The following is a 27,709-nucleotide window of genomic DNA, read 5'->3' on the forward strand; positions in this document are numbered from 1 at the left end:
TAATTTTCTCACAAGTTCTAATATAAATGCATTATTAATTATTCATAGATAATATTATTATCCAGGTTGCAAAGATGAAAATCATCGTTAATAGCAACTGACTGAAAGACAGATTGGTATCCGCAATGAACCATGATGGAATTCACATGAACCGTATCCCAGACCACCTTTTCAAGCAGATTCAAGTTCAGAAAACAGTGTTCACACCAGGGCTTGACATTTACTTTTTGGCTCACCGGCCACTTTGGCTAGTGGTGTTGCAAAGTCACTAGCCACTCATAATTTTCACTAGCCAAAAACTAATAAAGGTAACTGGAGACTGTAACTGCAAGCATTTGTTTGGATATTTTATTTAGTGTGTGTAAATATAACTACTACTACATTTACACACACTCTCTCTATCTCTATCTCCACGTGCTGCACAAACTCGCTCTCAATAATGTCACGCTTTATCTCAAGTAGCCGTCAATCAGTGCACATTCCCCAAAAACTAGAGTTTACTTGCACTTGAGCAGAGGTGCCCAAACTTTTTCCTGGTAAGGGCCAAAAATCAAACTTGATTGAGGGCTGTGGGCCAAAAGTAAACGTTGCATTATAACAAACTCAGGGCCTGAAATTCATTTCTGAAAATGGGGGGCTGGGGAGGAATTACCCCTTACACGGCTCATATGGGGGGCATTTTTTTACCTTTACAAAGGTAATTTTTTCTAACCTTATGATTCTGTCATCCTTTTATGTCAAATACTTTCAAATAAACAATTACATTTTAAAAAGGTATAAAATGACATTCAATAATTCCAAAGTTGCATCATCTCTACATTGCATATTGTGCATTGTTACTGAAACAAAACTTTTAAGGTTTAGAAGGTTTATACATCTGTAACGTCTTAAGTTCAGTAACTATGCGACAAAGTGCTCCTCACTGCGCGCACTTACGCTAAACTCAACAGGTGCTCAAAAGCGTTGCTGACAGCTGCACGAGAGAGAACGCGAGAGACAGAACGGATATACTCGCGCAGCTTCTGGAATTACAGTTTAATACAAAAACAAGTTTATTGATTTGATTTGTTCATCTGTATCTATTGGTTTAATAATTCACAGCAGCACTGTAAAGTGAATAAAAGTGTGCAGGAATTTTCCTCATTATGAACGTGAAACTTGCGGGAATTATTACAAATGTGCAAAATACTGTGCCGAATTTCAGGCTCTGCAAACTGTATTATAGTAAAATATGAAAGTTGCCCTGGTTCCCCTCCTTTATGATTTCATTACACACAAAAAACCATTACTCTGCAATCTGCTAAATTAATGCAATAAAAAGCTGCATCAATAGCATCCTTTTAATGGATGAATACCAGCTACCAGAATACTCAGAATTTAAATGTAATACTTGTATTTTCTATTTTAAAGGTTCAAATGTTCACTGAGTGTCAGATGCAAACTCTTAAATGACACTTTTAATGCTTTGGGGCCGTGCTGTGAAACAGTGTAATGTCTCATTTTCATAAGCATGGTAACAAAACAAAAATGCACAAGTATATGACATATGGCAGTGACATTTTGCTAATTTTTGGCAGCAAAAGTTTAGAAGTGCTGTTATGGTGTAATGATATGAGAGTTATTCACACGAAACAGTGCCAGGTTACTGCTGAACTTTCAAGAAATCATATTTTCCCATCTCAGGCCAAAAGTACCATGCCTGTAACTGCTTTAGACACTGGGGGATCATGGGGGAAAGCAAGCCTATACATAATAATATATGAGAAAAACACCACAGGTAAGTTCTGGCATTGATCACAACTTGAGATCACTTTCATTTCTCCATTTTTGACATGTTCTCTTAAATATTTTTGCACTTTGTCCAGGAGAAGACTGCGTATCTTCTATCGCTAAAATCCACGAGCAACACCTGCAGATTGCGCTCATTTAACATATTGGTGGATGTGACTCCAAACAGAACTGAACTCATTTTCTGTCAATCAGTGTTTTGGCTATTTGATTGAATGATTGTGTGTGGAGCAATTTTCTTTATTTTAGTTGCATGAGCAATTAAATTGATTCATGTTTTAATTTTTTTTAACCCACCCAAATCATTCCAAACTAGCCCAAATTTTGTCCAACCGCCCAAGCACACTTTCTCCCGCACAATTCATCGACCAACACTGCGTGGAAACACTGCCTTCTCATTTTTGAAGATGCCTGACATATCTAAACAAACATGGATACGGGAACCGCTGCTGCTGCTGCTGTTGCTGTTGCTGCTGTTACTGTTGCTGCTTCTCTTTTACGAGTCCCGAAAGAAATGGGCCAAGCACATTTGGGTGCATTCTTGGATGTGAAGATGTGGCTAGTATAGCAGCGTGAGCTGAGGTAAGTGTTGTTAAAAGTTAGGCTCCACTTGAGTGCTTGTTCACCAACTACTGTATGTTTCTTGAGCTTCTTAGCCCTGCGCACTCGATTTCCATTGACTGCTAACTGTATGAGCTCAGACTTAAGTCATGAGGCATAATACATTATAGGGCTGCTCGATTATGGCAAAAATCATAATCACCATTATTTTGGTCAATATTGAGGCTTTGGAAACATAGTAGGGGAGGAGGCTATTTTCATATGGTAATTACTTTGTTACATATGGTAGTCAAATAAAAGAAAGCCTCCATCACCATTTACAGGGATGCTCACACTTCTATGGAATGAGATCTACATTTTCATCATGTTATTGCATCAAGATCTGCCATGTACAATAAAGGCTATACATTATCACAATACCAACATTTCAGTAGTCTATCGTGAAATTTGATGATTCTCAATACCAGCTTCAAAACCACAACAAATAATAACACTAACAAATATGTGAATTATGAAAGAATGGTTTCATGTTCTTAAGTAATTATTCAAGACTAATAAACAGTCAGTAATAAAATAACAATAAAAAACGGCAACGAATAGAAATAGATTAAAAATAATCGAACAAAAAATACAAATTAAGAAGATTCAGTGCTTTTTTAACAGCTTTAAACATTCAGAAGTAAACATTCAGAATGAAATGCAACATAAAACTACTACTGGTCTTCACTGTATGATTATAATACATTAATACTTTTTAAAGCTACTAAATTTACCCAGTCAAGAGCAGTGCATGTTTTCTCGTTTTCTTGTTATGGTTGTTTGATTATTATAGTCGGACAGTTTAATACAAATCCGCCTTTTTCTCTGCTGTTCACTTTAGACATCACTCTCTGTGTTTACATGAATACCTCACCATGACGGGCATTTTGGCGGAATCTTGAAATGTATTTGACCGTTCAGGTGCGCAATAGAATTACGGTTTTCACACAGCAGATGATCAAATAACAAAAAATCTCATAGACTTAAATTGACAATGTTCATATGGGCCAAAACTATTCTCTATTATTCTTCTCTAAAACTGTCTATCTATCTATCTATCTATCTATCTATCTATCATTTTCTCTTTTTCTTTCCTTTTTCTTTTTCTTTCTTTCTTTCTTTCTTCTATTTATCTATCTATTATTCTCTTCATCTATCTAGAGAAATGCATTAGCGACCACCCAGAATACCCTAGCAACCACCTAGCAACACCCTAGCAACCACCCAGAAAACCCTAGCAACTGCCTAGCAATGCCCTAGCAACCACCCAGAAAACCCTAGCAACCACTTAGCAACGTCCAAGCAACCACCCAGAACACCCAGTGCAACTGCCCAGCAACACTCTTGGGACTACCCAGAACTTCCTAGCAACTGCCTAGTAATGCCCTAGTGACCACCCAAAACACCCTAGCAACTGCCTAGCAACCACCTAGTAAAGCCCTAGCCACCACCCAGAACACCCTATCAAACGCCTAGCAACCACCTAGTAAAGCCCTAGCTACCACCCAGAACACCCTATCAAATGCCTAGCAACCACCTAGCAATGCCCTAGCGACCACCCAAAACACCCTAGAAATGACCCAGCAATGCCCTAGCAACCACCTAGCGACCACCCAGGACACCCTAGCAACTGCCTAGCAACACCCTAGCGACCACCCAGAACACCCTAGCAAATGCCTAGCAATGCCCTTGCAACCACCTAACAACACCCTAGCAACCGCCTAGCAACCACCTAGCAATGCCCTAGTGACCACCCAGAACACCCTAGCAACCACCTAGCAACTCCCAAGTGACCACCCAAAACACCCTAGCAACTGACTAGCAACAACCCAGAACCCACTAGCAATGCCCTAGCGAGCACCCAGAACACCATAGCAACCACCTAGCAATGCCCTAGTGACTCGAGCCAGCATTTAGCCATTCCGTAACACCAAAACAAATGCCTAGCCACAACCTAGCAACCAGATGGAACACACTAGCAAATGTATCACAACACTTACTGTATATCTCAGCACGAAAATATTGTAGATACATGGGGGTTCTTTTCACTCTGGCCGGCATGTAGCCATTCTGCAACATGCATTTGTCTATCTGTCTGTCTGTCTGTCTGACTTTCTGTCTGTCTGTCTGTCTGTCTGTCTATCTATCTGTCTACCTATCTATCTATCTATCTATCTATCTACTGTAATGTTTGTACAAACTTCAAACTTTTAAAACTAGTTTAAACTTTCAGACTTTGTCAAGCCAACATCAAAGATTGTCTCTACAAACTTTATTATCTAGTTGATTTTTGTAGCACAAATTTCGAATGGAAGAATAGCAATAACGGTTAACTTTATCTACAGGCTGTTAGATCTAAAGTTCTGCCCATTCTAAATCAGACACAGAGAAAAAGTAGTGTGATTATATTACATTTATTAGAATGAATTAAATAAAAAGCTTTAAGAATAATTGGAAAAATGGACATGGACATTTTTTGGAGACCACACACTCTATTAAAAACTCTGTGAGTTTAAATGCACAATCCAGAAACAATAATAGCCACATAATATAGATGGGTTGGAACTCCTAAGAACATGTTCTGTTTAATTTATCTTATGGCTTGACATAGCTGAATGTCAAGCCATACTTTTCTTTCAAGCCTTATGGGTGTGTACAAGGACACTGCAAGTGCATTCCTAATTATCTCCAGGTCAGACTCAGTATGGTCACTTGTGCTGTTTTTACTTAGAAATATCAGACCGCTAGAAGGCGCCATTGAGCAATCAAAATAGAGTATTCCAGAGACCCATGTAATAAACTTGGGGTGGTTATTTGCCTCCACGCTGTGCATTAAAATTGTTAAATGCACACCTAGCCGTGGATTATCGCTTACATATTACTTAATAACCCATGAAATTTCTCCTTTAAACATATTTTATGCCAACTCATAATGTTTCCAGGGTACAATGTTTAAAATACTACAATCACAATGTTTTGGTGTTGAACATTATGCTCTGTAACATTTAAATGTACATTTTTGTAAGGTTGGATAGATGCTGAAGTGTACAATACGGATGTATTGACAGCATCTAAAATGTAAATGTCTCACATACAGTATATCACTATATAGTTTTTCTTTCTTTCTGGAAAACCAACAAAAAAGGGTTTATATATTAAATTAATATAATATTAATTATTATTAAATATATACAATTATTACATTTTGCACAGTACTGTGTAAAAGTCTTAGGCACATAAGATGCTTCACAAAAACATTTTTCATAAGATGGTTATTTATATTTTCAGCTTTAGTGTGTCAATAGGAAATATACATTTTAGACTCCCAAACATTACTTTTGCAAATAGAATAGAAGAACAGAGAGCCCTGCAACAGATGGCATGGTTCCCACAGAGCCCCCCACTGAATATTGAGTCAGTCTGGGATTACAAGAAGAGACAGAAGCAATTGAGATAGATAAAAGAACTGTGGCGAATTCTCCAAGAAGTTTGGAACATCCTATCTGCCAACAACCAAGAAAAACTGTGTCCAGTGTACCTAGGAGAATTGGGGCTGTTTTGAAGGCAAAGGTGGTCACACCAAATATTGGTGTAGCTTGTTTTATGTTTACTAGACTTTGTATGATGTTAATTGATAAATGAAAACTATTTATGGCATTATTTTTGAAGACATCCTCACTATGCAACATTTTTCACAAGTGCCTGAAACTTTTGCACATTACTGTATATAATACAGCGATACAGTTTCCTTGACATTTTTGCTCGATAACAATATATAGTATTTGATGATATAGCCTACACATTTTGATGGAAAGTGATCCAAAAACTTCAGAAAAAAACAAAACAAAACAATTTTGATTTAAAATGATGTCCAAAGTATAGCCTAATTGTATGTCCATTAAAATGAAAGAACTTCACCTATAAATGAATGATTAAAAATAATATTTGATCTCTTTTATCTACTCTGCATTGTTTTTTTAAATTAAAGCAAAAAATGAGGTTTGTTTCTAGTTGAATATAAGTGCTTTGATTCTGAAGCACACCTCTTCATCACATATTTTTTTTAGATCCTGGAAACCTTTCTGGTAACTGGTGTATATAGCCTACTAGATATATATGCGCTGTTGACAAAGGTGTTATTTAATAATTTTTTTTTTTACATTTAAGAGGTCATTGTACTATAAAAACATAAGTTTCAGAACTCAAAACTTCCACCTCACTGCAAAAAGAGTATTTGTTGAAACCAAGCTGCCAATGACTTGTTCCCTATCTGTCACTCACTCAACGTTGTGTCGATGTAGTGACACTAGGGGTTACTCTTGGGAGCCCCAAACACCTCTGCTTTTTTGAAAAAAGGCCAATGAGAATTGGCGAGTGGAATTTGCATGCCATTCCCCCGGACATACGGGTATAAAAGGAGCTGGTATGCAACCACTCATTCAGATTTTCTCTTCGGAGCCGAGCGGTTCTTTTCATTGAAGCTGAATTCATCCGCGAAGTTCACTCACCTCATCTACTGGATTCTACGGTGCATTTCAGTGGCTTCTCCCCCTCTGCACCCGCTTCGGCAGAAACAACTAAAAGAGTATATTCCAAAAAAAAAATTTTTTTCTTTCTAAAAAAGTGGCACACACGGAACGTCTTTTTAAAGATGCCTTTCCATCTGTGTGTTATTCCTGGTTGCGGTCGATATCTCTCCGCTTCTGACGGCCACGATCGCTGTCTTACGTGTCTGGGCGCTGCCCACGCGGAGACATCGTTTGTGGATGGGTCTCATCCTCACTGCGAGAACATGACCATGGCAACGTTGCGGTCGCGTCTTGCATTCATAAGAAAGCAAGCCACCCCAGCGCCTCCCCGCCTCGGTCCTTCTACCTACGGGTATGAGGCCGTGCCGGTTAGCACTGGGGACAATGGGACCACCTCCGCCGGGTATCCCCCCACGGACCTCCCATTCCCCAGCACGCTCACTTGCTCCGGTCGGGCGCTTGGACGAGATTGCTGGCTCGTCTCAGGGCGAGTTCGACATCTCGTTCGGAGCCCGGGAAGAAGATGAGTTATCAAGCGCAGCATCGGAGAGCGGGCTCATCCAGTTGGACGCAGAGGCTTCGACTGGGCTTCCTCCTTCGGGAGTGGTCGCCCAGTCCCAGGCCGTTGCTGAAATGATGGTCATGCTTTCCCGGACGGCCGCGAGCGTCGGGCTAGAGTGGAACCCTCCGCTCTCCCCTGAAACCTCGCGGCTCGACGATTGGTTCCTGGGCTCAGGGTGCCACCCATGGCCACGCCCCGCCCCATTCCTTTCTTCACGGAAGTGCATGAGGACCTGACAAGATCGTGGGAGGCACCTTTTACTGCCCGGTACCGGTCTTTCAGCTCCCCCGCTCTTGCTACCCTCGATGGCGGAGCAGCCAGGGGGTATTCGGTGATCCCCCAGGTGGATAAGGCGCTCGCGGTGCACTTGTGTCCACAGAGCGCCGCCACCTGGCATTTACCTGTAGGTTTATGTCATCCCTGACAGCTAGAGCCTACGGTGCTGCTGGACAAGCCACCTCTGCCCTACACACCATGGCTCTCCTGCAAGTACACCAAGCCTAGGCGCTAAAAGAACTACACGAGGGTAGTTCTGACCCGGGATTGACGAAAGTCACGGCTCGGTCTCTCGGGCAGGCAATGTCCACCCTTGTGGTCCAGGAGCACCACCTTTGGCTCAACTTGGTTGAGATGCACGAGGCTGACAAGGCACAGTTCCTTGACGCCCCATCTCCCAGGTTGGCCTATTTGGTGACACCGTCGAGGACTTTGCCCAGCAGTTCTCGGCGGTGAAGCAGCAGATGGAGGCCATACAGCACATCCTGCCCCGGTGCGGCTCAAGTCCCCGCACCCCGTCTGCTCGTCGCCAAGGGTGTCCTCCTGCAACTACAACACCGGCACCACCGCAGCCTGCCCCCATGGCCCGGCCCCGGTGTGGAGCCCAGCGCAGGACGCAGATGCCACCCGTCTTATGGCCGCCACCAAGAACCCAAGGAAGGCTTCGAAGCGCACCTGAGATGGGCAACCCAGGGACAAGGAGACCCCGCTTCTCCGGAGCTGGTGAGCAGCTCCAGTGGAGGGCCGGGAGGAGAATCTTTTGTTTCATTTTCATTTAATTTCGCCGCATGTCCAAGAGGCTGCGGTACCCAAAAATTCAACAAAAGAGCGGTTTTCTTGTTCCCTGGGTCGCATGTTCGGTGCACACAGCCGTCATCACTACCACCGTCCACCGTCCCATCTTTGCAGGTATGGCGCCCCAGCGGCGGTCCCCCCGCCCCTGTGTGCCCAGCTGTGGCACAAACACACCCACACGGGATTGGGTCTGGTGGACTACAGGGACGAGACTCCTCCTCCCCCCTCCTCGGCCAATCATATGGTGGGCGGCAGGAGCCAGGTAAGTGCTTCGATGTCCCTGGACTCAGCACGGTCACGGGGCTCGAATCCCCTCTACGTGGCACCTCGAGCTCCGCCCCGCCGAGAGGCCCCTCCCGCTGGTACGTCTGACATGATCATTCCCTTGGTCCCCCTCGCCCGGAGTTTGGACGCGTGGCTTGCGCTTTCCAACCCGTCGCGGTGGCTGACCCAGACCGTCCGAATCGGCTACGCAATTCAGTTCACCAGGCGCCCGCCCAGGTTCAGCGGTGTCCGCTCCACCTCGGTGAAGGGCGAGAACGCCGCTACCTTGCGTGCGGAGATCGCTACCCTTCTGCGCAAGGGCGCGATAGAGCCTGTCCCTCCAGCCGAGATGAAGAAAGGGTTCTACAGCCCTTAATTCATCGTACCGAAGAAAGGTGGTGGGTTGCGACCAATCCTGGACCTGTGAGTACTGAACCGGGCTTTGCACAGACTCCAGTTCAAGATGCTGACGCAAAACCGCATTCTAGCGAGCGTCCGGCATCAAGATTGGTTAGCGGCGGTAGACCTGAAGGACGCATACTTTCATGTCTTGGTCTTACCTCGACACAGACCCTTCCTGTGGTTTGCCTTCGATGGCCAGGTGTACCAGTACAAGGTCCTCCCCTTCGGCCTGTCCCTGTCCCCTCGCGTCTTCACGAAGGTCGCAGAGGCTGCCCTTGCCCCGCTAAGGGAAGTGGGTGTCCGTATCCTCAACTATCTCGACGACTGTCTAATCCTAGCTCACTCTTGAGAATTGCTGTGCGCACACTGGGACCTCGTGCTCCGGCACCTCAGCCGACTGGGGCTTCGGGTCAACTGGGAAAAGAGCATGCTCTTCCGGGTACTACACAAATACGTGTTTCCCCCAATGAGCCTACTTGCACAGACCCTGTGCAAGGTCAGGGAGGACGAGGGGCAGATCATCCTAGTAGCACCCTACTGGCCCACCCATACGTGGTTCTCGGATCTCACGCTCCTCGCGACAGGAGAGGCTGGAGGCTGGAGGGGCGGCTGTCCCCCTCCACCCTGAAGGTGTATGTAGCCGCTATTTCGGCGCATCACGATGCAGCAGATGGTAAGTATTTGGGGAAGCACGACTTGATCATCAGGTTCCTGGTGGTTGAATCCCTCCAGACCACACCTTGTCCCCTCAAGGGACCTCTCCGTAGTCCTTCGGGGTCTAGAGGGAGCTCCCTTTGAGCCCTTGGAGTCAGCTGAGCTTAAGGCACTGTTTGAAGACAGCCCTCCTGACTGCGCTCACTTCCATCAAAAGGGTAGGGGACCTGCAGGCGTTCTCTGTCAGCGAATCGTGCCTGAAGTTCGGTCCGAGTTACTCTCACGTGATCCTGAGATCCCGACCGGGCTATGTGTCCAAGGTTCCCACAACTCCTTTTAGGGATCAGGTGGTGAACCTGCAAGCACTGCCCCAGGAGGAGGCCAGACCCAGCCTTGGCATTGATGTGTCTGGTGCGAGCTTTACGCATCTATTTGGATCGCACGCAGAGCCTTAGAAGCTCCGAGCAGCTTTTTGTTTGCTTTGGTGGACAGCGGAAAGGAAGCGCTGTCTCCAAACAGAGGATCACCCACTGGGTCATCGACGCCATCACGATGGCATATCAGGCTCAGGAAGTGCCACCCCCTGCGGGGTTACGAGCCCAATCCACCAGGAGTGTGGCGGCCTCCTGGGCCCTGGCCAGTGGTGCCTCTTTGGCAGACATCTGCAGAGCAGTGGGCTGGGCAACACCCAACACATTTGCAAGGTTCTACAATCTCCGGATTGAGCCGGTCTCGTCCCGTGTATTGGCAGACACAAGCAGGTAAATTCCGGGACAACTGGCCAGGTGTACCACTTGCGCATAGCGCCTTTCCCCTTCCATGAGGTGAAGACGTGCGCTCTTGACTCCCAGTCGTGTTCACAGACTGTGATCCCAGGATGACTTTACTCCTTAGCCCTCTGGCAGCTGAGTTTTCGGAAAAACTCACTGACCGGCCCAGTACGTGCGCTAATGAGCCCCTGTACTGAGGTAGGTGCTCCACATGTGCTGGTTCCCCGAAGGCGACCCCATGTGGTATCTTCCGCAAAATTGTTTCCCTGACGGCAAACTGCGTCTTCCTTGGGCAGAGGCCCCTCTGCCCCCGGTTGCCATGCTCTGTAGAAACTCCTCCCCCTTCGGGTAGGACCTACCATGGGACCTCTCCACATGACATACTTCTGACAAGACTCGGTAATACCATGTGATGTATTCCACTCAAAATACCCCCCCCCCTTTTCGGGCGGGGTGTGGTCTCACTCATGGCTCCCATTCAGTTAACAAATTCCACTCTTTTTGGGGAGAAAAGAGAGGGAAAAGAGGCCTCGGCTAGACTAGCCTGTCCCAATAGTTGGGCAGTCGACTTGTTCCTGATGGACCGTTCGATGCTCATAAGAGCGTTGGGGGAGGTTACGTGATGGCCTGGTGCGCTGGCTACGAGGCACACAGCAGTCTGCCCGTCACACACCACCAGTTCATGCAACACAGTTCAGCTAGTTGTGGCATTGTGTATAGGGACCCCTAGTGTCACTACATCAACACAACATCAAGTGAGTGACAGATAGGGGAAGTCCTGGTTACTTTCATAACCTCCATTCCCTGATGGAGGGAACGAGACATTGTGTCCCTCTTGCCACAATGCTGAACTATCCGCTGAAATGGCCGGGACCTGGTCTCGGCTCCTCAAAACCTGAATGAGTGGTTGCATACCAGCTCCTTTTATACCCGTATGTCCGGGGGAGTGGCATGCAAATTCCACTCGCCAATTCTCAATGGCCTTTTTTCAAAAAAGCAGAGGTGTTTGGGGCTCCCAAGAGTGAACCCTAGTGTCACTACATCGACACAACGTCTCATTCCCTCCATCAGGGAACGGAGGTTACGAAAGTAACCAGGACATTCTCTACTTCCTCCACATTGTGATGTCACACCATGGTAGACATTTGCCTCCACAACAATACGCCAAAGCCTAATTTACCTTACCACTTCCGTAGCCCCGCCAAGCAGCGGTGAGCAGTTAAATGGTAAGGAGAGAGCAGGTCAGTCAAGGGCAGAGAGCCAATAATAAGAGTGGGCGTTTACTGTCAAGTCTTAAAGGAGAAGCAGCACCAAAACCGAGTTTTTCTGACAGAGGGTCAAAATGAGGGTGCAAAATGATCATATTTTACAAATATATGACTGTTTTTTGCACAAAAATCTTTACTAATATTATAAATGAATCTCAAGGAACATATTAAAATAATAACAAAAAAGGCATGTCATGACCCCTTTAAAAAGCCCTTCCTTATTTCCTCTCGGAATGTAAAATGATTAGAACCTGAGGTTCTCTCTCTTACTCTCTCCCTGTCTCTCTCTCTCCCCTCGCGCATAGCCTCTCATCCAAGAACGTGAGAAAACCGCACATTTAAATTCAAAAATAAATGTGTCCTGCATTATGTGTGATCATCTTACTCTGTTTGTTTGAATCTCTTACTATCAGTGTCACATGTAGCCAGGTTGAGATTCGCACACAGATATTTACATATCTTCTTCTTGTCTTGACTTCGCTTGCGAAGATTTAGGAAGGGGGATGTCCATGTCTATTGCATGTGCGCTGGTGGCTGACAAGCCCAATACATGACAGGCATATCCGTCCACAGAAACTGCAGGGGAGCGTCTGTGTTGTGGTGCGTGCTGCTGATGGTTCCCGTTTTTTTCTTCGCCGTCTTTTTTCCTCCAAGCTGGCCCGTCTGTTTTGTTCAAAAGTGCCAGTGGCCCGGTGAACTGTACGTCGCCTGTTTTCACGGTCAGCAGCTTGTGATGCCCATTGGCGGTGATCAATGCCACAGGTGGTGAGGGTCTTTTTCAAGGAGTCTTTATATCGCTTTTGAGGTTCCCCTCTATCACGGTGGCCAGTGGACAGCTCACCTACAGTGCGATCTTTGGCAGGCAATGATCTTCCATCCTGGAGATGTGCCCTGCCCAGCTTAGCTGTATCTTCATGAGCATGGCCTCAACGCTGGTGATCCCTGCTAGTTTGAGGACTTCAGTGTTGGTGACGAAGTCACTCCAGTGGATGTTTAGGATGGTGTGGAGGCAGCGCTGATGGAAGTGTTCAAGATGGTGGAGGTGGCGGCTGTAGGTGACTCAGGATTCGGTGCCATATAGGAGGGTTGTCAGTACGACAGCTCTGTAGACGCTGATCTCTGTAACTCTCTTGAGACTGGCATTGTACCACACTCGTTTATAGAGTCTGCCGAAGGTACTGTTTGCCTTGGCCAGTCTGTTGTCTATTTCTTTGTCGATCTTGGCATCAGAGGAGATCACACAGCCCAGGTAGGTGAACTGGTGAACTACTTTCAGCTCTGTCTGGTCAATGAAGGTGCTTGGTGGCCGGTATTCTTCCTTAGGTGCTGGATGGTGAAGTACCTCAGTTTTCTTTAGGCTGACCTCAAGACCAAAGAGCTGGCAAGCTTCTGCAAGGCAGGATGTTACACGCTGTAAGGCAGTTCCGTGTGGGCAACAAGGGCAGCGGTGTCTGCAAAGAGAAGTTCTCTAATCAGATTTTCCAAGGTCTTGGTGTGGGCCTGAAGTTGCCTTAAGTTGAAGAGGTTGCGTCTTCGTCATCAAGGTCTTCTGTTGCTTTTTGAAGCATCATGCTGAAGAAGATTGAGAACAATGTAAGGGCTAAAACGCAGCCCTGTTTCACGCCATTTGCGATGGGGAAGGTCTGTGACAGGTCGTTATTGTTTCTGACCTGACCAAGCTGGTCTTCATGTAGCTGGATGACCATAGAAAGGAACTCTGGAGGACAGCCGAGCTTTTCAAGGATTTTCCACAGTCCAGTTCTACTCACCATGACAAATGCCTTCATCAGATCCACAAATGTGATCCTGCAATCCTTTGTTTTGTTCTCGGCATTTCTCCTGGATCTGTCTCAGGACAAACACCAGGTCGGTTGTGCCCCTATTGGCTCTGAAGCCGCATTGACTCTCTGGAGCATGTTCTTCTGCAATGGTGGGCACCAATCTGTTCAGCAACACTCTAGCAAGGATTTTGCCTGCAATGGAGAGCAGAGTTATCCTACAGTAGTTTGAGCAGTCAGACTTTTCCCCCTTGTTTTTGTACAAGGTGATGTTGACTGCATCTCAGAGATATTGTGGAAGTTTCCCTCACTCCCAGCAGCAAATGAAGAACTCATGGAGTTTGGTGTGCAATGCTGGGCCTCCACTCTTCCACATCTCTGGTGGAATACCATCTTTTCCTGCAGCCATTCCAGTCTTCAGCTGTTCTATGGCTTTTACAGTCTCTTGCAGTGTGGGTGCCTCATTGAGTTCCATCTTTGGTGGCTGTTGTGGGATGCGGTCAATAGCTGCCTCCTGGACTGTGCGGCTAGTGCTGAAGACGGTGTGGAAGTGCTCGCTATTTACATTGATTGGCTAGCTATTTACATACAATAAATATGTAAAAGACAGTATAGAAAAATCTCTATCTGTTGACACAGTCGGTTTATACCATCACCATGATATATATTTCCATACTGCCCAGACCTACTGCCAAACATGTTGAAATCAAAATTTACTTAATTCTGAATCTATGTACTATTCAACATAGTCCAATGACTGCCATTCATGTTGATCGGTGTAAAATGTTTTCTGCAGCCTCAAACTAAACTCCTAACCTAATGTCAGGAGTGAATGCACTTGGCTGCAAAGAAAAGCTGTAGGCAGCTGTATTGCTCCCTTATCAGTTAATGGTTTAACCTACAGCATTTTGTATGAATGCACTGATCTCAGAACAGTTTGGGGTCACCTTATTTTCATCCTACCTCCGTATACAGCCTACAAAGGCAGCATTTTCCAGCATTGATTCCCAGTGGTGATCAGACCCACTGGGTCTTGGGTTTTTCATAAATAAAGTCCCAATGTCCTCATACGAGGACAACGTGATTAAAATTGTGCTCTCTTGTGACAAATCACTGAAATTTTCAAGTTGGCACATCAGATGAAATTGCAGATGTTACTCTTTTGACACAAACAGATTTCAATGTAAAAACTTAATGAGGTTTCTTTTTCTTACCAGATGCACTTTTATTTGGTCTGCTTACATAGAAGCATTTCATTGAAATTGGCATTAACCCTTAAATGAAAGCCTAGAGTCACCTGATATGAGGACAGTCGATTTGGATTTAAAATTAATTTAAATATGTATAGAGTACAGGGAAGCTAAAATTCAGTGTCCTCAAATAAGGACGCTGGGTCGCATGAGGATACAATTTTTTTTTTTTTAAATAAAGCTTATTTAAATCAACATTCTAATTGTATTTGATTTCCACTGATTTTATCTTGAGGCTGATGTGACTGATGTGTGGAAACTATGATGTCAGTTATGGAAAAGCTGGAAGGGATTTGCCAAAAGTCGGCACTCATAACTGCAGACCTATGCTATATTGAAGGATGATTTATAGTGGACTTCACTGAATTGATCACATCTGTCTGCTGAGAATGAAGAATTACAGCCTAAGAGTAAATTGTGCTTGTTCATTATCCCAGAGGCTGACACTCAACTCAACTCAAACAGTCTTTTATCATTTTGATTCAATAGTCCTCTCATGGATCAAACTTTAATACTGTGTTAAAACCTTGTCTACAGCTTTAAACTGGGTCTTAATTTCACTGTGTTGTGTCAGTCAATGAGAAACGGCATTCACAACGCACTTCTTAATGTGACATTTCTGAGTGTATTCAATGAATATTCAATGAGAGAAAAATTAAATGAATACACTATATTCACAAAGTTCGGAAACTATGTAAAAAGCCTAATAAAATAATTAAAATACCAGCCCATTGATTGAATAATGTGTACAATCTTTCTATATGGGTTTAGTGACTAATTTTTTTCAATAAAATGTATAACATTGTAAACTTACAAATGACATGGTAAATAAATGATCTAAAACACCTGTGATATATAGTATACGGCACTTTGTGTGTGACTTACCGTGGTGTACTTGCCCAGCTGGCAGAGTGAAGGAAAAGTCTCTTGATGAGCTTTCCGGATTTTCTCAATGATGGTCTCCTGTTCTGCTGTCAGTTCATAACTCTCAGCCATCTCCTGCTTTGGAATCTCCTTCTTCTTATTCCTGTCGTTCCGGACAGCTGAGAGAGCACAAAGAAAACAAGAGAGATTAGTCATCATCACTCGAATTATTACGGGTTGTCATGAGACTTTGTTGACATAATTATAAGTCTTAGGATAATAGTTTATAGTAATAGTTTTTTACAACAATCAGCTTCCACAGTGAACTAAAACAATTTTCAATGGGTGCTTAGAACCATGAATCAGTCTACAAATATATTCTACAAAGTTCACATTCCCAAATGTATTTACTTTGAATGATCCATTTCAAACAGTATCTCTATTGCAAAACTAGTGAGCTACCTTGTTGTTTACATAGCTACCTAAGGCAGCATGCTAACTGAACACACATGAAGTGCACAGAAGACTTGACTCACAGTTAATTCAATAGTTTGGCATTAGCCAGAATGATCGCACTGTGAATTTGGTGACGGTAGGCCGACATTTTAGCAGCTGAAATCGGTCTGTGCTTACTGATATTTGAAATACTGCCCCCTGTGGCCAAAGCTGAAAGTGCTGTTGAACATATGAGCACGTGTTTCCAGTTTTCAGTGTGATGCCAAAGGGAAGTTGTATTTTTACTAGTAAATTATGTAATACCAGAGATCTTCTATAACAAGAAGGCAAACTCCATGGTCAACTAACATTTTACAACAAGTCACCATTTGCGGATACAATAAAATGAATGGGGAGAGCCGTAAACTGAAACCTGCCTGTCGCAAAATTGTCTGTGTTTTCTCTTATAAAACAGCAATTGTGTCGTAGAAAACTCCACACATAGTTAATTTCAAAGGATTGTTTAGTGTAAAACATGTTGAAGATTAGCGGACATGCGGTCAATTCATTAAGTGATGAACTGTTTCCTCACAAAAGGAGTGTATTCAGCACACTGAAGTACCCCCTCCGTTGACATCCATTAAAAAAATGGCCTCTTGTCTCCTCACTAGTGTACAGCACATAGAATGTCTATGGGACTGCCGCGTTATGCATTGCAATGCTAACCTTGCAGACTCCCCTTGATAGAAGAGTAATACAATGAAGAGGAATGCATATTTTAACCCAAACTCCAACCCTAAACCTAACAGTCAGTGGAGTAAAAATGTAATCTCAGAGGGAAAATGCAAGCTCCGAAACACGCTCACAATTGTTTATGTGAACATGATTACTTTCTGGTTTCCATGGGATCAGAGCTTCTGTCTCTGAAGGCCCAGATATACTTAATTAGATAAGTTTTTTGTTCTTTGTTCAGGGGTAAAAAGAAGTTTGAAACAGCCAAAAAAACAGTATATATTGTTTGCGAACATTTAGACACCCGCTGTGGGAGGCGTTTAGAAGTACATTTAAATATGTGGACGCTCAAGACTACATGTAAAACTCAGTAAAAGAAGCTGTTTTAACCACTCGATGATTATTTATATGCAGTAGATGATGTTTAATTTGTCTTGTTTAAATTCTGAATTCATGTAGATAATTTACCATAATATGAGCAGAATACACTCTGTTATTGTAATGTATGATGATACTGATACTACTGCAAAAATGGGTGTATAAAAGGGTGTTAATGGGCAAAATACAGGCAAAATAATGATATAAGTGAGGCATATCTTACTTTGGGTAGATGCGTGAATGGCTTTCGCTGCAGATGGCTGATGAGTGAATGGGGACTTAAGAGTATTTGAGTGGATTTGATTCCTTTTGAAGACTAATTAAACAATCGTACAGATGTAGGTAAATTTGCATCAGCTCGCTAATAAATCTGCACACCTTAAAATTCCATCTAAGTTGGCAGCATAAAATAATGAATATATACGAATATACACTGATGAGCCAAAACATTATGACCACCTGCCTAATATGCTCTTTGTCCTCCGCATGCTGCCAAAACAGCACCAACTCGCCAAGGCATGGACTCTACAATACCTCTAAAGGTATTTTAGAGTGGTATCTGACACCAAGACATTAGCAGCAGATCCTTCAAGTCCTGTAAGTTATGAGGTGGAGCTGCCAAGGGTTGGACTTCCAGCACATCCCACAGATGCTCAATTGGATTGAGATGTGGGGAATTTGGAGGCCAGGGCAACACCTTAAACTCTTCATCATGTTCCTCAAACCATTCCAGATCATTTCTGAGATATAAGACAAAAAATGTGTCTTTAGTAATTGTTGTCAACCTCTGAAATACTATAACATATTGTCCTCTGTTTTGCATTGTCAGCTGTTAAATATAAAAGAAAACGTGTGAGGATTCAAACTGAAATGGTTTTGGGGGTTAAGAGTACGCTAGAATCCAAAGACTTCAGTGGCCTTATCTGCTCATCCAAATAAGCATTTGAGAAAGTATCACTATCAATGAAAGTGCAGCATTTGGTCACGTCACATTATCTTACAGGCGTGATATGAGACAGCCTTGATCTAGCTGAGGCATAACAAACACTAATGCCTCTATATGCAAACGCTCTATGCAAATTCAATGTCACGCTAAATGCAGGGACATTGGAAATGGGCAAGTAAATGTTGGTGAACTCTAGCAGGATATTAACAGTGTTGGTGCACAAAAGAGCTAAAGCTTCTAAATACCATTGCAGCCCAGTGACAGTGTTAACAGCTCTGTTGAGAACAGCACATCCTTTGAAGAGAGTAGATGGACCATACAATGATCACCATCACTTCTGCTTCACGTATTCCAACAGAAGACCACAATTCAGAGTCTTGTACTAAAATATCGCCCATTCTTTATAGGGTCATTCTTAGGAAATGGATTCATTTGTGTGTTATGTGTGTCTCCATGACTTACTACTGATTTCAGTCAGGACCACTGATAGATCTCTTTATTTGACAATAATTTCACAAGTAAGCAATTCTGTTAGTGTTGGCAGTTTGTATGAAGGTAAATCAGTTGCAAAACTTGAGAGCTTGCATATTTGTATTTGAGAACTTGTACAATAAATATTTGTACTTGTAAGTTGAAATTTACACTCACAACACTGATGTGAAAACTTTTTTTGAAATCTTCAAAACAAAATTTGAAGTTGAATGTTGCAATCTGCACTCACAGACAATAATTAAAAGCTTGTGTTTTGAATTCACAATTGCAGAGAATTAGTGTGTAAAATAACATTCACATAAATACAACTACAGACACAAATTTGTATTACACATTAACTTTTGTACTTTAATTCATTTTCGCAGTACAACCACAAATCGGCACTAACAACCTCTCAAATCTGGCACTGCAACTTTAAATCTTCCCACCTTGACTTTTGCGATAATCCTGTAGCAAAACTCACTTGTGCACTTGTAAACCCAGATGTGAGATGAGAGAGCAGGCTACCGGTGCTGGTCGAGTAAAATTACTGACATGACCGATTCGCACTGGATTAAAATCACAGAGAAGCTCTCGTAATTATTACATTACCCCACATCCCTATATTAAACGAATCCCATCTGAACAGGGCTTTAGCCAAATTATTTGATAAAATGTATTCTATTTAGTGTGCAAGGTAAAATATTTGTTTTATAAAAAACAGAGTTTTTTCCCTAAATTCTTTATTCTGTTTATCTGAAGAAAAGTATCATTTGTCTTTGTCTCTAGACTTTCTGTTCAACCCTGTTATGTTGTGATATTTCCACCTTAATAATGATACATTTTTTGGAGGTAAATTTGTAAAGTCTTTATCTAGCAGTATTTTAGTATGTTTACACTTAAATTGATCTTGTCAAGCTCAATAGTTTAACTCTATTGTGGTAAAAAAATAAAATAATTGTGGTGTGCTTCAATTATATTTTCTAGATAAAGGCATTTTTTTTTTTTTTTTTTTTTTAAAGTAACATTCCACCCCAAAATATATAATTGTATGGAACAGGATTGGAGAAAAAAAATAAATAAATAAAATGGAACAACAAATGGCATGGATGGAGGGAACGAGACGTTGTGTTGATGTAGTGACACTAGGGGTTCGATCTTGAGAGTCCCAATCACCTTTGCTTAAAATAGGAAAGGCCAATGAGAATTGGTGAGTGGAATTTTCATGCCACTCTCTGCCCCCAGACATATGGGTATAAAAGGAGATGGCGTGTACCACTCATTCAGATTTATGCTGAGGAGCCGATAGAGAGTCCCGGCCATGTCAGCTGCCGGTTCAGCGCCATGGCAGGAGGGACACAACGTTTCGTTCCATCCATCAGGGAACAGAGGTTACATCAGTAACCAAGACATTCCCTGTCTGTCACTCACTCAACGTTGTGTCGATGTAGTGACACTGAGAGTGACCAATTAAACAAATAACTGCGCTTCCAGTATCATAGTTTATGCCATAGACATAGACTTTAAACAAAATATTTGTACCATGCAAATGTTCCACAATATAGGAACATAAAAACAAGAGTGGCTTCCATCTCATTGCTCTAAAGTAACAGCATCTGTGGGCATGTGTCAAGGTCGATGAAGCACAGTCTATTATTCACCCGCACGCTGGAGCCCCGCCATCACCAGCATTATTAATACAGGAGAGGCTGATGAAGTTCGCATTGCTGTACGAGATCATTAAAGAGGGAACACCTGGTGTTGTGGAGGGCCGTCTGGGGACCATCCTGTTTCATTAAGCCTTGAAGGAGCTCATCCTTGAAGCAACTCTCTGCAGGAGGGACATCTCAGACAATACCTCTAAACAAGGCTGAGATATTTCTCAACAACTCCAATCCTGAATCAGACCTCCACAAACAATCCTGATAAAATTCAAAGCAAGTTTGGCCCTCCTGTGTGTAAACACCCTGAAATATAGTTTTTGTTGTTATGGAGCTGGTTCATTCTAGTGATGTTTCGTTCGTGAATGAATCGGTCTTTTTGAACGAAACTTTTAAGTGAACGAAATATTTCTCGTTCACCTCCATACACTGACTCGTATTTATCGTTCAATGATGTCTCTCCCTGTCAGAAGCCAATGAGCTCTACTGCTTTTCGTGCCTGTATATGACTATAGCGTGAGCCCATAGTATTCAAGTGCAGGCTGTTAGGCAGCATATCATTGGTTTCACCCGCTGAACAAATAATGCCCCTTTACTGAACCAGTCAAGTCGGTCATTTGAGTCTGAACGAAATGAGACATCTCGTTCATGAACAAACTGAATGTACTGGTAAACTCGTTCATGAACGAAATGAATGACTCGGCTATCTCATTCGTGAACGAAGATCTGCTGAACAACTGAACAAGAGGAGGCATGTCATTCGTTCAGTTCGGCATGTGAGTAAATTGCGTTCAACTAGGAGAGAAAGTGGTGAAATACACTAAGACAAGTTTATAGGTATGCACAAAATATAATCCCCAATTTATGAAAGTGTATAAATGACTAAAGGGAATGCAGTTAAAAGGACAAAGTATTACAAAAGGAAATGTTGTGCTTTGGTGTATACTGTAGCATAATATTTTTAGGATTTTCTTGAACTTTTTCTATGTCTCGGTAAAAGTTAAGCCCAGCATTTGACATAATATAACAAATTCCACTTGTGTTGCTTTTAAAAACTGACTTAAGTGCAAGCCAACAGAATTTGCTTACCAGCTGTGAAGGAATTTGTGATTGGTTTAAGCCTCTGAACGAATGCACCCCTCACTGAACCAGTTGGTCATCTCTTTCACGAACGAACTGAATGTACCGGTGCACTTGTTCATGAAGGAGATGAATGAATCAGTCACCATGAAAGAGGATCTGCTGTTCAGCTTAACGAGAGGAGGAGCTGTATGTTGTTCGTTCAGATCGTCAATCTCGTTCACAAGAAAAGGGGCTGGATGAATTATGAATAAAAGTGAGTGATGATGACCACACATTACAATGACATATGAACGTTACTGAAACTCGGTAGACACTAGATAATGAAAATACAATGTCTTAGTCATATAAAATGATTGAATATCTGGCAACCTCACCGGAATGTTGATGTCTTCATCAGCGTGCTGTCAGCTGTGCAACAGAATGAATACAGCCACATTTTTAAACAAATATCACATTCGAGCACATTGTTTCCTGCTATTGTAATTGATGTGTAAATACAATTATTTAACAAATCATACATAATTGGGAGTCAAAATGGGTTAATCTTTATCAGTCCAATCAAATAATAGGTTAAGAATAAGATTATAAAATAAAATAAAAATGGTTGAAAACGTTAAAATGCCATTTTGAACATTCACAAACAATGCTGCTTGGTAGCTACATTACAATGTCACAGCTTGGGGCTTTTGGGTATTGGAGGTACAGGCAGCATTTTTCTTGTTGGAAAGTGGACAAGATATTGTAGTTGACTGCAAACTGCCTTCTGTTTACCATCTGCCTTCCATAAAGAAAAACATCAGCAACTAGTAGTGTAGTGCTACGTTCATGAAATTGGCTGAGAAATAGCTAGCTGGCTGTTTAGACTCACTTACTAAAAGTATTCTTGTATTCTGAATGTTACTTTTTTATGTGATGCATTACTGAATACGTTTAATAGAAAGTATTTAGTTTTCAGCACAGAATACTTTCTTTAAGTATTCTGCCCAACCCTGCATATATACATGCTAGATGAAGCCGAGCTACAATTGTATTATCTAGGTTTGTAAGTTCGATTTTTGCAAACTGCAGACTGGTACTATTTCAGTCGGACTAAAGCGTTTACATGACATTTTAAAAAGACGAATTACTGTTTTAGTCTGACTAAAATCGAACTTTTAAAGTGCATGTATACGCATTCAATGTTAGCCCTCTGCTTTTGGATGCTTGCTCTCATTAAATGGGGGGACACCTGTTTTGTTTGTTTGACAGGACTGGATTTTCCAGAACCTACTGTGGTTTCCCTTATACATAATGTAGAGACCTCCAACTGTGTAGGGTCCTTCCTTATGACCTCACACCCCCCACCCAAGACCTGTGACATCAGATCGTCCGTTCTGATCAACATCGGCCTTTCACAACAATCAGACACTGAGAATGCGAGACTCATATAATCACACATGTAATTAAAGTGATGCTCTGTTTAGTGATTATGTGAAACTATCACAGTGATATGCTTTAGTTATTTTAGTGCACACATGTAAGCCATTTGACCTATATGTGCATGGCGATTGAGTAACAGTTACCGATTTAACATATGAAAATCCCTGAACATTTCACACTACAGCTCAATCACTAGGTCATTAGGTGCCGTCTCACAGTAAACAATTATATGACTGAATTAATTCAATTGCCACATAAAAACAACTTCCATAATCTGATCTCGGATTGCTTGAGACACCAAACATGATGATGTCATAGCTCTTCAGACAGCATGTGATACTTTGAAAGAATACAGTCAAAGACCAGATCTGTAATCTCTGATCTATTCACATGACCTGATAAACAAACATGTACATTGACCACAATAAAATCATTTTCTCCTTATCAAAAGGGTCTTGTGCATGGAATGGTGGTTATCATTGGACCCCTGGAGCTACAGATGACGACAGTTGCTCTATTTGCATACTTCTTATAATTAGTAAAACAGTCATAATTTGTTTTTTCATGACTATTTTTCACCCTTTCTCTGACCGTTACAACTAAACAGGCAATTATTTTTTGCTGTGGTGAAAGATTTAAGACATTTATGTAAACACCCTCTTTACATGTTAAATAAATAACATCTTTGCTGCACTTACACATGAGCTGTAGGTTTGCAGTCACATTGCAAAATACTTTAAACTGCAACAACCTTCAATAACAGCCTCTTTACAATGCTGCATTACATTGTGACAGAATCATTAAATAATCAGCACTGAAATGAGCAGGCCATACTGTTCAGATCACACTGAAATGATCGGGGATCTTGTTAAAAATAAACTTTAGCTGTTACCGGGACACGTCAATAGCAGTACGGCTGACCATCTGTGCATGTCTAGCACCGTGGTGAACAGATACCAGTACATCAACCAGTGCATTAACAATATTTCTGAAACATGGGGTTTAACGGTGCTGTAGTCCATGCAAGGTATCTTTTTTTTTTTCAGTTCATTTTTATTTTTAATACCATTTCAAATTTTACCGTTATTTAATTAAGCAAGGTCTTGCTAACTTAAGCAAGACCTTGAAATATGACCAGAGACAGCATAAGGGGGAGGAAACAGACCACTTGTGGCAAAATATAGTTGCAAGTTACAATTATCAGGGTCCAAGCTCATGTTAAGAGAACATGACCAAAATATTTAAAAGAATAGATCCTGTGGACACAGTTATGCTGTCAAATTTGAACTTCTTTGATCACAGTTGCAAAAATAGGATTTTCTTAAGTTAAAGTGGCCCCAAGCATTGGAAATCTATGAAATTTGCCATGTGAGCTTAGAATGTTTTGCTATCCATGTGTACTAAGATTTGTTAAGCTTGAATATTGATAAGATACAGGCCAATTAGTCATTATGGGCCACACCGAAAAAGATATTGGCTTATATCTTCCGAGCGACTTGAATCAAAATGCTTTTGATAACTTTTTGTCAGAAGCATCTCTAGAACATATATACAACATTTTGTGCGAATCAGACAAAAGTCCTGGGACATGATTGAAAAAGCAGGTTTTTAAAAAAAATCTTGCAAAAAAATAGAAATCCACGATGGATTGATTTGGTGGCACTGAAGGAGTCAGAGGAACCACCACTGATATATTTATAGAACTGGATCACTGATGCAACGGTAAAATGCCAGCAGGAGGTGAAGTCACCAGAGTTCAAGCAGCCATTTTGGTGTGCCTCAACTGCCATAGTGCCTCAATGACTGACAGGCAATTCACTGTCTCCAACCTCTGGATACGACAGTCATTGTGCTGCACTGATAGGCTGCACACCAGGGCACGTAAATGCTCTGACATCACGACCAGCTTATATTTCAAAATTAGTCGCATTTTGCCCTCTAGTGACGGTCATGATTTAATGTTTAATTTATTTGTTATGGATCTGTGATAAGTTTTTTAGCTCTCTTGTGAAGGAGGAAGCGGGGGCCAGGTTAACAATCAACACAAGTCTTTTATTTCCTATACTTTTCAGTATATACACAGATGGTTCTGCTTTTCAGCAACACGTAAACACAAGCACACACACAAACAGCTGTTAGAGATAATTTCCCACAGGTGTCAATCCTTACCGTTCTTCCTCTCTGCCTCGCTCTCCACAGACGTCGCTCTGCCACGCCCATGCCCACATCACCACATACCCCCATCGCCTGACTCAGGCCATCCGGCCTGTTACTTACCCCCCCCACCAATTTCTGGAGAGGAAATCGCCCCCCCCCGGGCGATTTATGTTCCTGCGCCCCCGACCTGTGGACCACCTCGAAATTAAACGGCTGGGGAGCTAGATACCAAAGGGTATCCTTCGTGCGATGGAGTCACTGGAGCGGGCGTGGTCCGAACAGAGGATAAAAGCATGCCCCAACAGATAGTATAGGAGGGTGAGGACTGCCCACTTGATGGCCAAACACTCCTTCTCTATCATGCTGTACCTAGTCTCCCTCAGTGAGAGTTTGCGACTAATGTACAGCACGGGGCGCTCCTCCCCCTCCACCATCTGGGACAGTACCGCTCCCAACCCCCTGTCCGATGCATCCGTCTGCAATAAAAAAGGGAGAGAGAGGTCAGGAGAGTGCAGTAATGGCCTGCCGCAAAGTGCAGCTTTCACCTGCGTGAACGCCTGCTGACATGGCTCCATCCACTGGACCGGATCTGGTGCCCCCTTTTTAGTCAGATCAGTCAGCGGGCTGGTGACGGTCAAATAATTAGGCACAAGTCAGCCAGCCCCAGGAACTGTCTCACCTCCTTTTTGGTCTTAGGTCTCGGGCAGGCTGCAATCGCTGCGGTTTTATCAATTTGGGGCCGCACCTGCCCTTGACCCAAGTGGAAGCCAAATACCATATTTCCACCTGCCCAACTGCGCACTTCTTTGGGTTTGCATTGAGTCCCGCTTGTCTCAATGACCTCAGGACAGCCCTCAGATGCTGCAGGTACCACTGTCAATCATTACTGTAAATAATGATATCATCCAGATAGACAGCGGTGTAAGCAGCCTGTGGTCAGAGGATTCTGTCCATGAGCCGCTGAAACTTAGCCGGGGCCCCGTACAAACCGAATGGAAGCGTCATGAATTGGTGTAATCTGAACGGTGTGAAAAATGCAGTCTTTTCACAGACATGGGAGTTAAGGGGATCTGCCAATATCCCTTCATTAAATCCAGTGTCGAATAAAAGTGAGCCACGCCTAACCGATCGAGCAGTTCATCAATCCGAGGCATTGGGTATGCATCAAATTTAGACACTGCATTAACTTTTCTATAATCCACACAGAACCGGACCAAGCCATCGCTCTTCGGAACCCACACCACCAGGCTGTCCCTGTCTCTGTGGGATTCTTCTATTATCCGTATATCTAGCATGGCCTTTAATTCTTCCCGAACCACTTTTTTTGTGTTCGGGTAGTCAGTAGGAACAACTGCATACCAGTACACCAGGGGTCATTTTGATATGGTGCTCTATGAGATTCGTACAACCGGGAAGAGGTGAGAACACATCAGAGAATTCTCTTTGCAACCTGGCAACCTCCGTGACTTGTTACGGTGAGAGGTGGTCTCCACAAGTGGTGACTCGATCGGTGGCTTTTAAGTTAACCTCCGGTCCGAGCTCCTCCCTCTCCGGAACCACCATCGTCAAAGTCATGGGAACCACCTCTTTCCACAGTTTTATAAAATTGAAGTGGTAAATCTGACGTGCTCTGCCTCTATCTGTTCGTTTAACCTCATAAATGATTTCTCCGACTTGCTGTGTGACCTCAAATGGCCATTGCCACTTGGCGAGTAATTTAGAGCTCGATGTGGGGAGTAATACAAGGACTTTATCTCCGAGTACTCCTATTATACAGCCGGCTTTGACGTTCTTGAGCCTGGAGCAAATTCTCTTGTGTTAATTGGCACAGTGTGTGGAGTTTTGCTCTCAGGTCAAAAATGTTTTGAATTTCGTTTTTGCTGTTTGAAGGTCCCTCCTCACAGTTTTCCTGTAGGACGTCGAGCACGGCACACTGTCGACGCCCATATAATAATTCAAATGGGGAGAACCCCGTGGAGGCTTGCAGGACCTCTCGTACTGCAAATAATAGGGGCACGAGCCACTTGTTCCTATTTTGAGTGTCTTTGTGCACAAACTTACGAATCATATTCTTTAGTGTCTGATTAAATAGTTCGACCAAGCGTCCATTTGGGGGTTGTAAACACTGGTCTGAATCAATTTAATCCCCAATAATTCATACAGTTCACATAGTGTATGTGAAATAAACGTCGTGCCCTGATTAGTGAGGATTTCTTTTGGAATCTCCACTTGGGAGGTAATTCTAAAGAGTGATATCCGGATATTGCGTTGCGTAGTCCACCAGAAACAACACAAAACGATACCCGCATGCCACCCGCTCTAATGGCCCAATGAGGTCCATGCCAGTTCTTTCGAAGAGGACCTCGATCAATGGAAGGGGGCACAATGGTGCTTTTGGGGATGCCGTGGGATTCACCAACTGACATTCACGGCATGCTGCACACCACCTGCGAACCTCCCTGTGAATTCCCGGCCAATAGAAACGGGCAATCAGACGGTCTAGTGTTTTTTCCTGCCCTAAGTGACCCGCCATCGGATTATAATGAGCCGTCTGGAATAACATTTCCCTACGGCTCTTCAGAACTAACAATTGGGATGTATCCTCCTTTGTCTGAGCAGCCTGCATC

The 27,709-nt window shown here is 43.0% G+C and overlaps 1 protein-coding gene across 1 annotated transcript in view; it reads right to left on the bottom strand.

Annotated features, from left to right (window-relative positions):
• Positions 1-27,709, bottom strand: part of LOC127425144 (retinoic acid receptor beta-like) — a 220,115-nt gene that overhangs the window by 46,549 nt on the left and 145,857 nt on the right. Inside the window, exon 4 of the mRNA XM_051670829.1 lies at positions 15,822-15,979. Within this exon, the coding sequence (XP_051526789.1) occupies positions 15,822-15,979 (158 nt within the window). The remainder of the gene's footprint in view (positions 1-15,821; positions 15,980-27,709) is intronic.

Source organism: Myxocyprinus asiaticus, chromosome 34, assembly GCF_019703515.2.
Source record: "Myxocyprinus asiaticus isolate MX2 ecotype Aquarium Trade chromosome 34, UBuf_Myxa_2, whole genome shotgun sequence".
NCBI lineage: Eukaryota > Metazoa > Chordata > Actinopteri > Cypriniformes > Catostomidae > Myxocyprinus > Myxocyprinus asiaticus.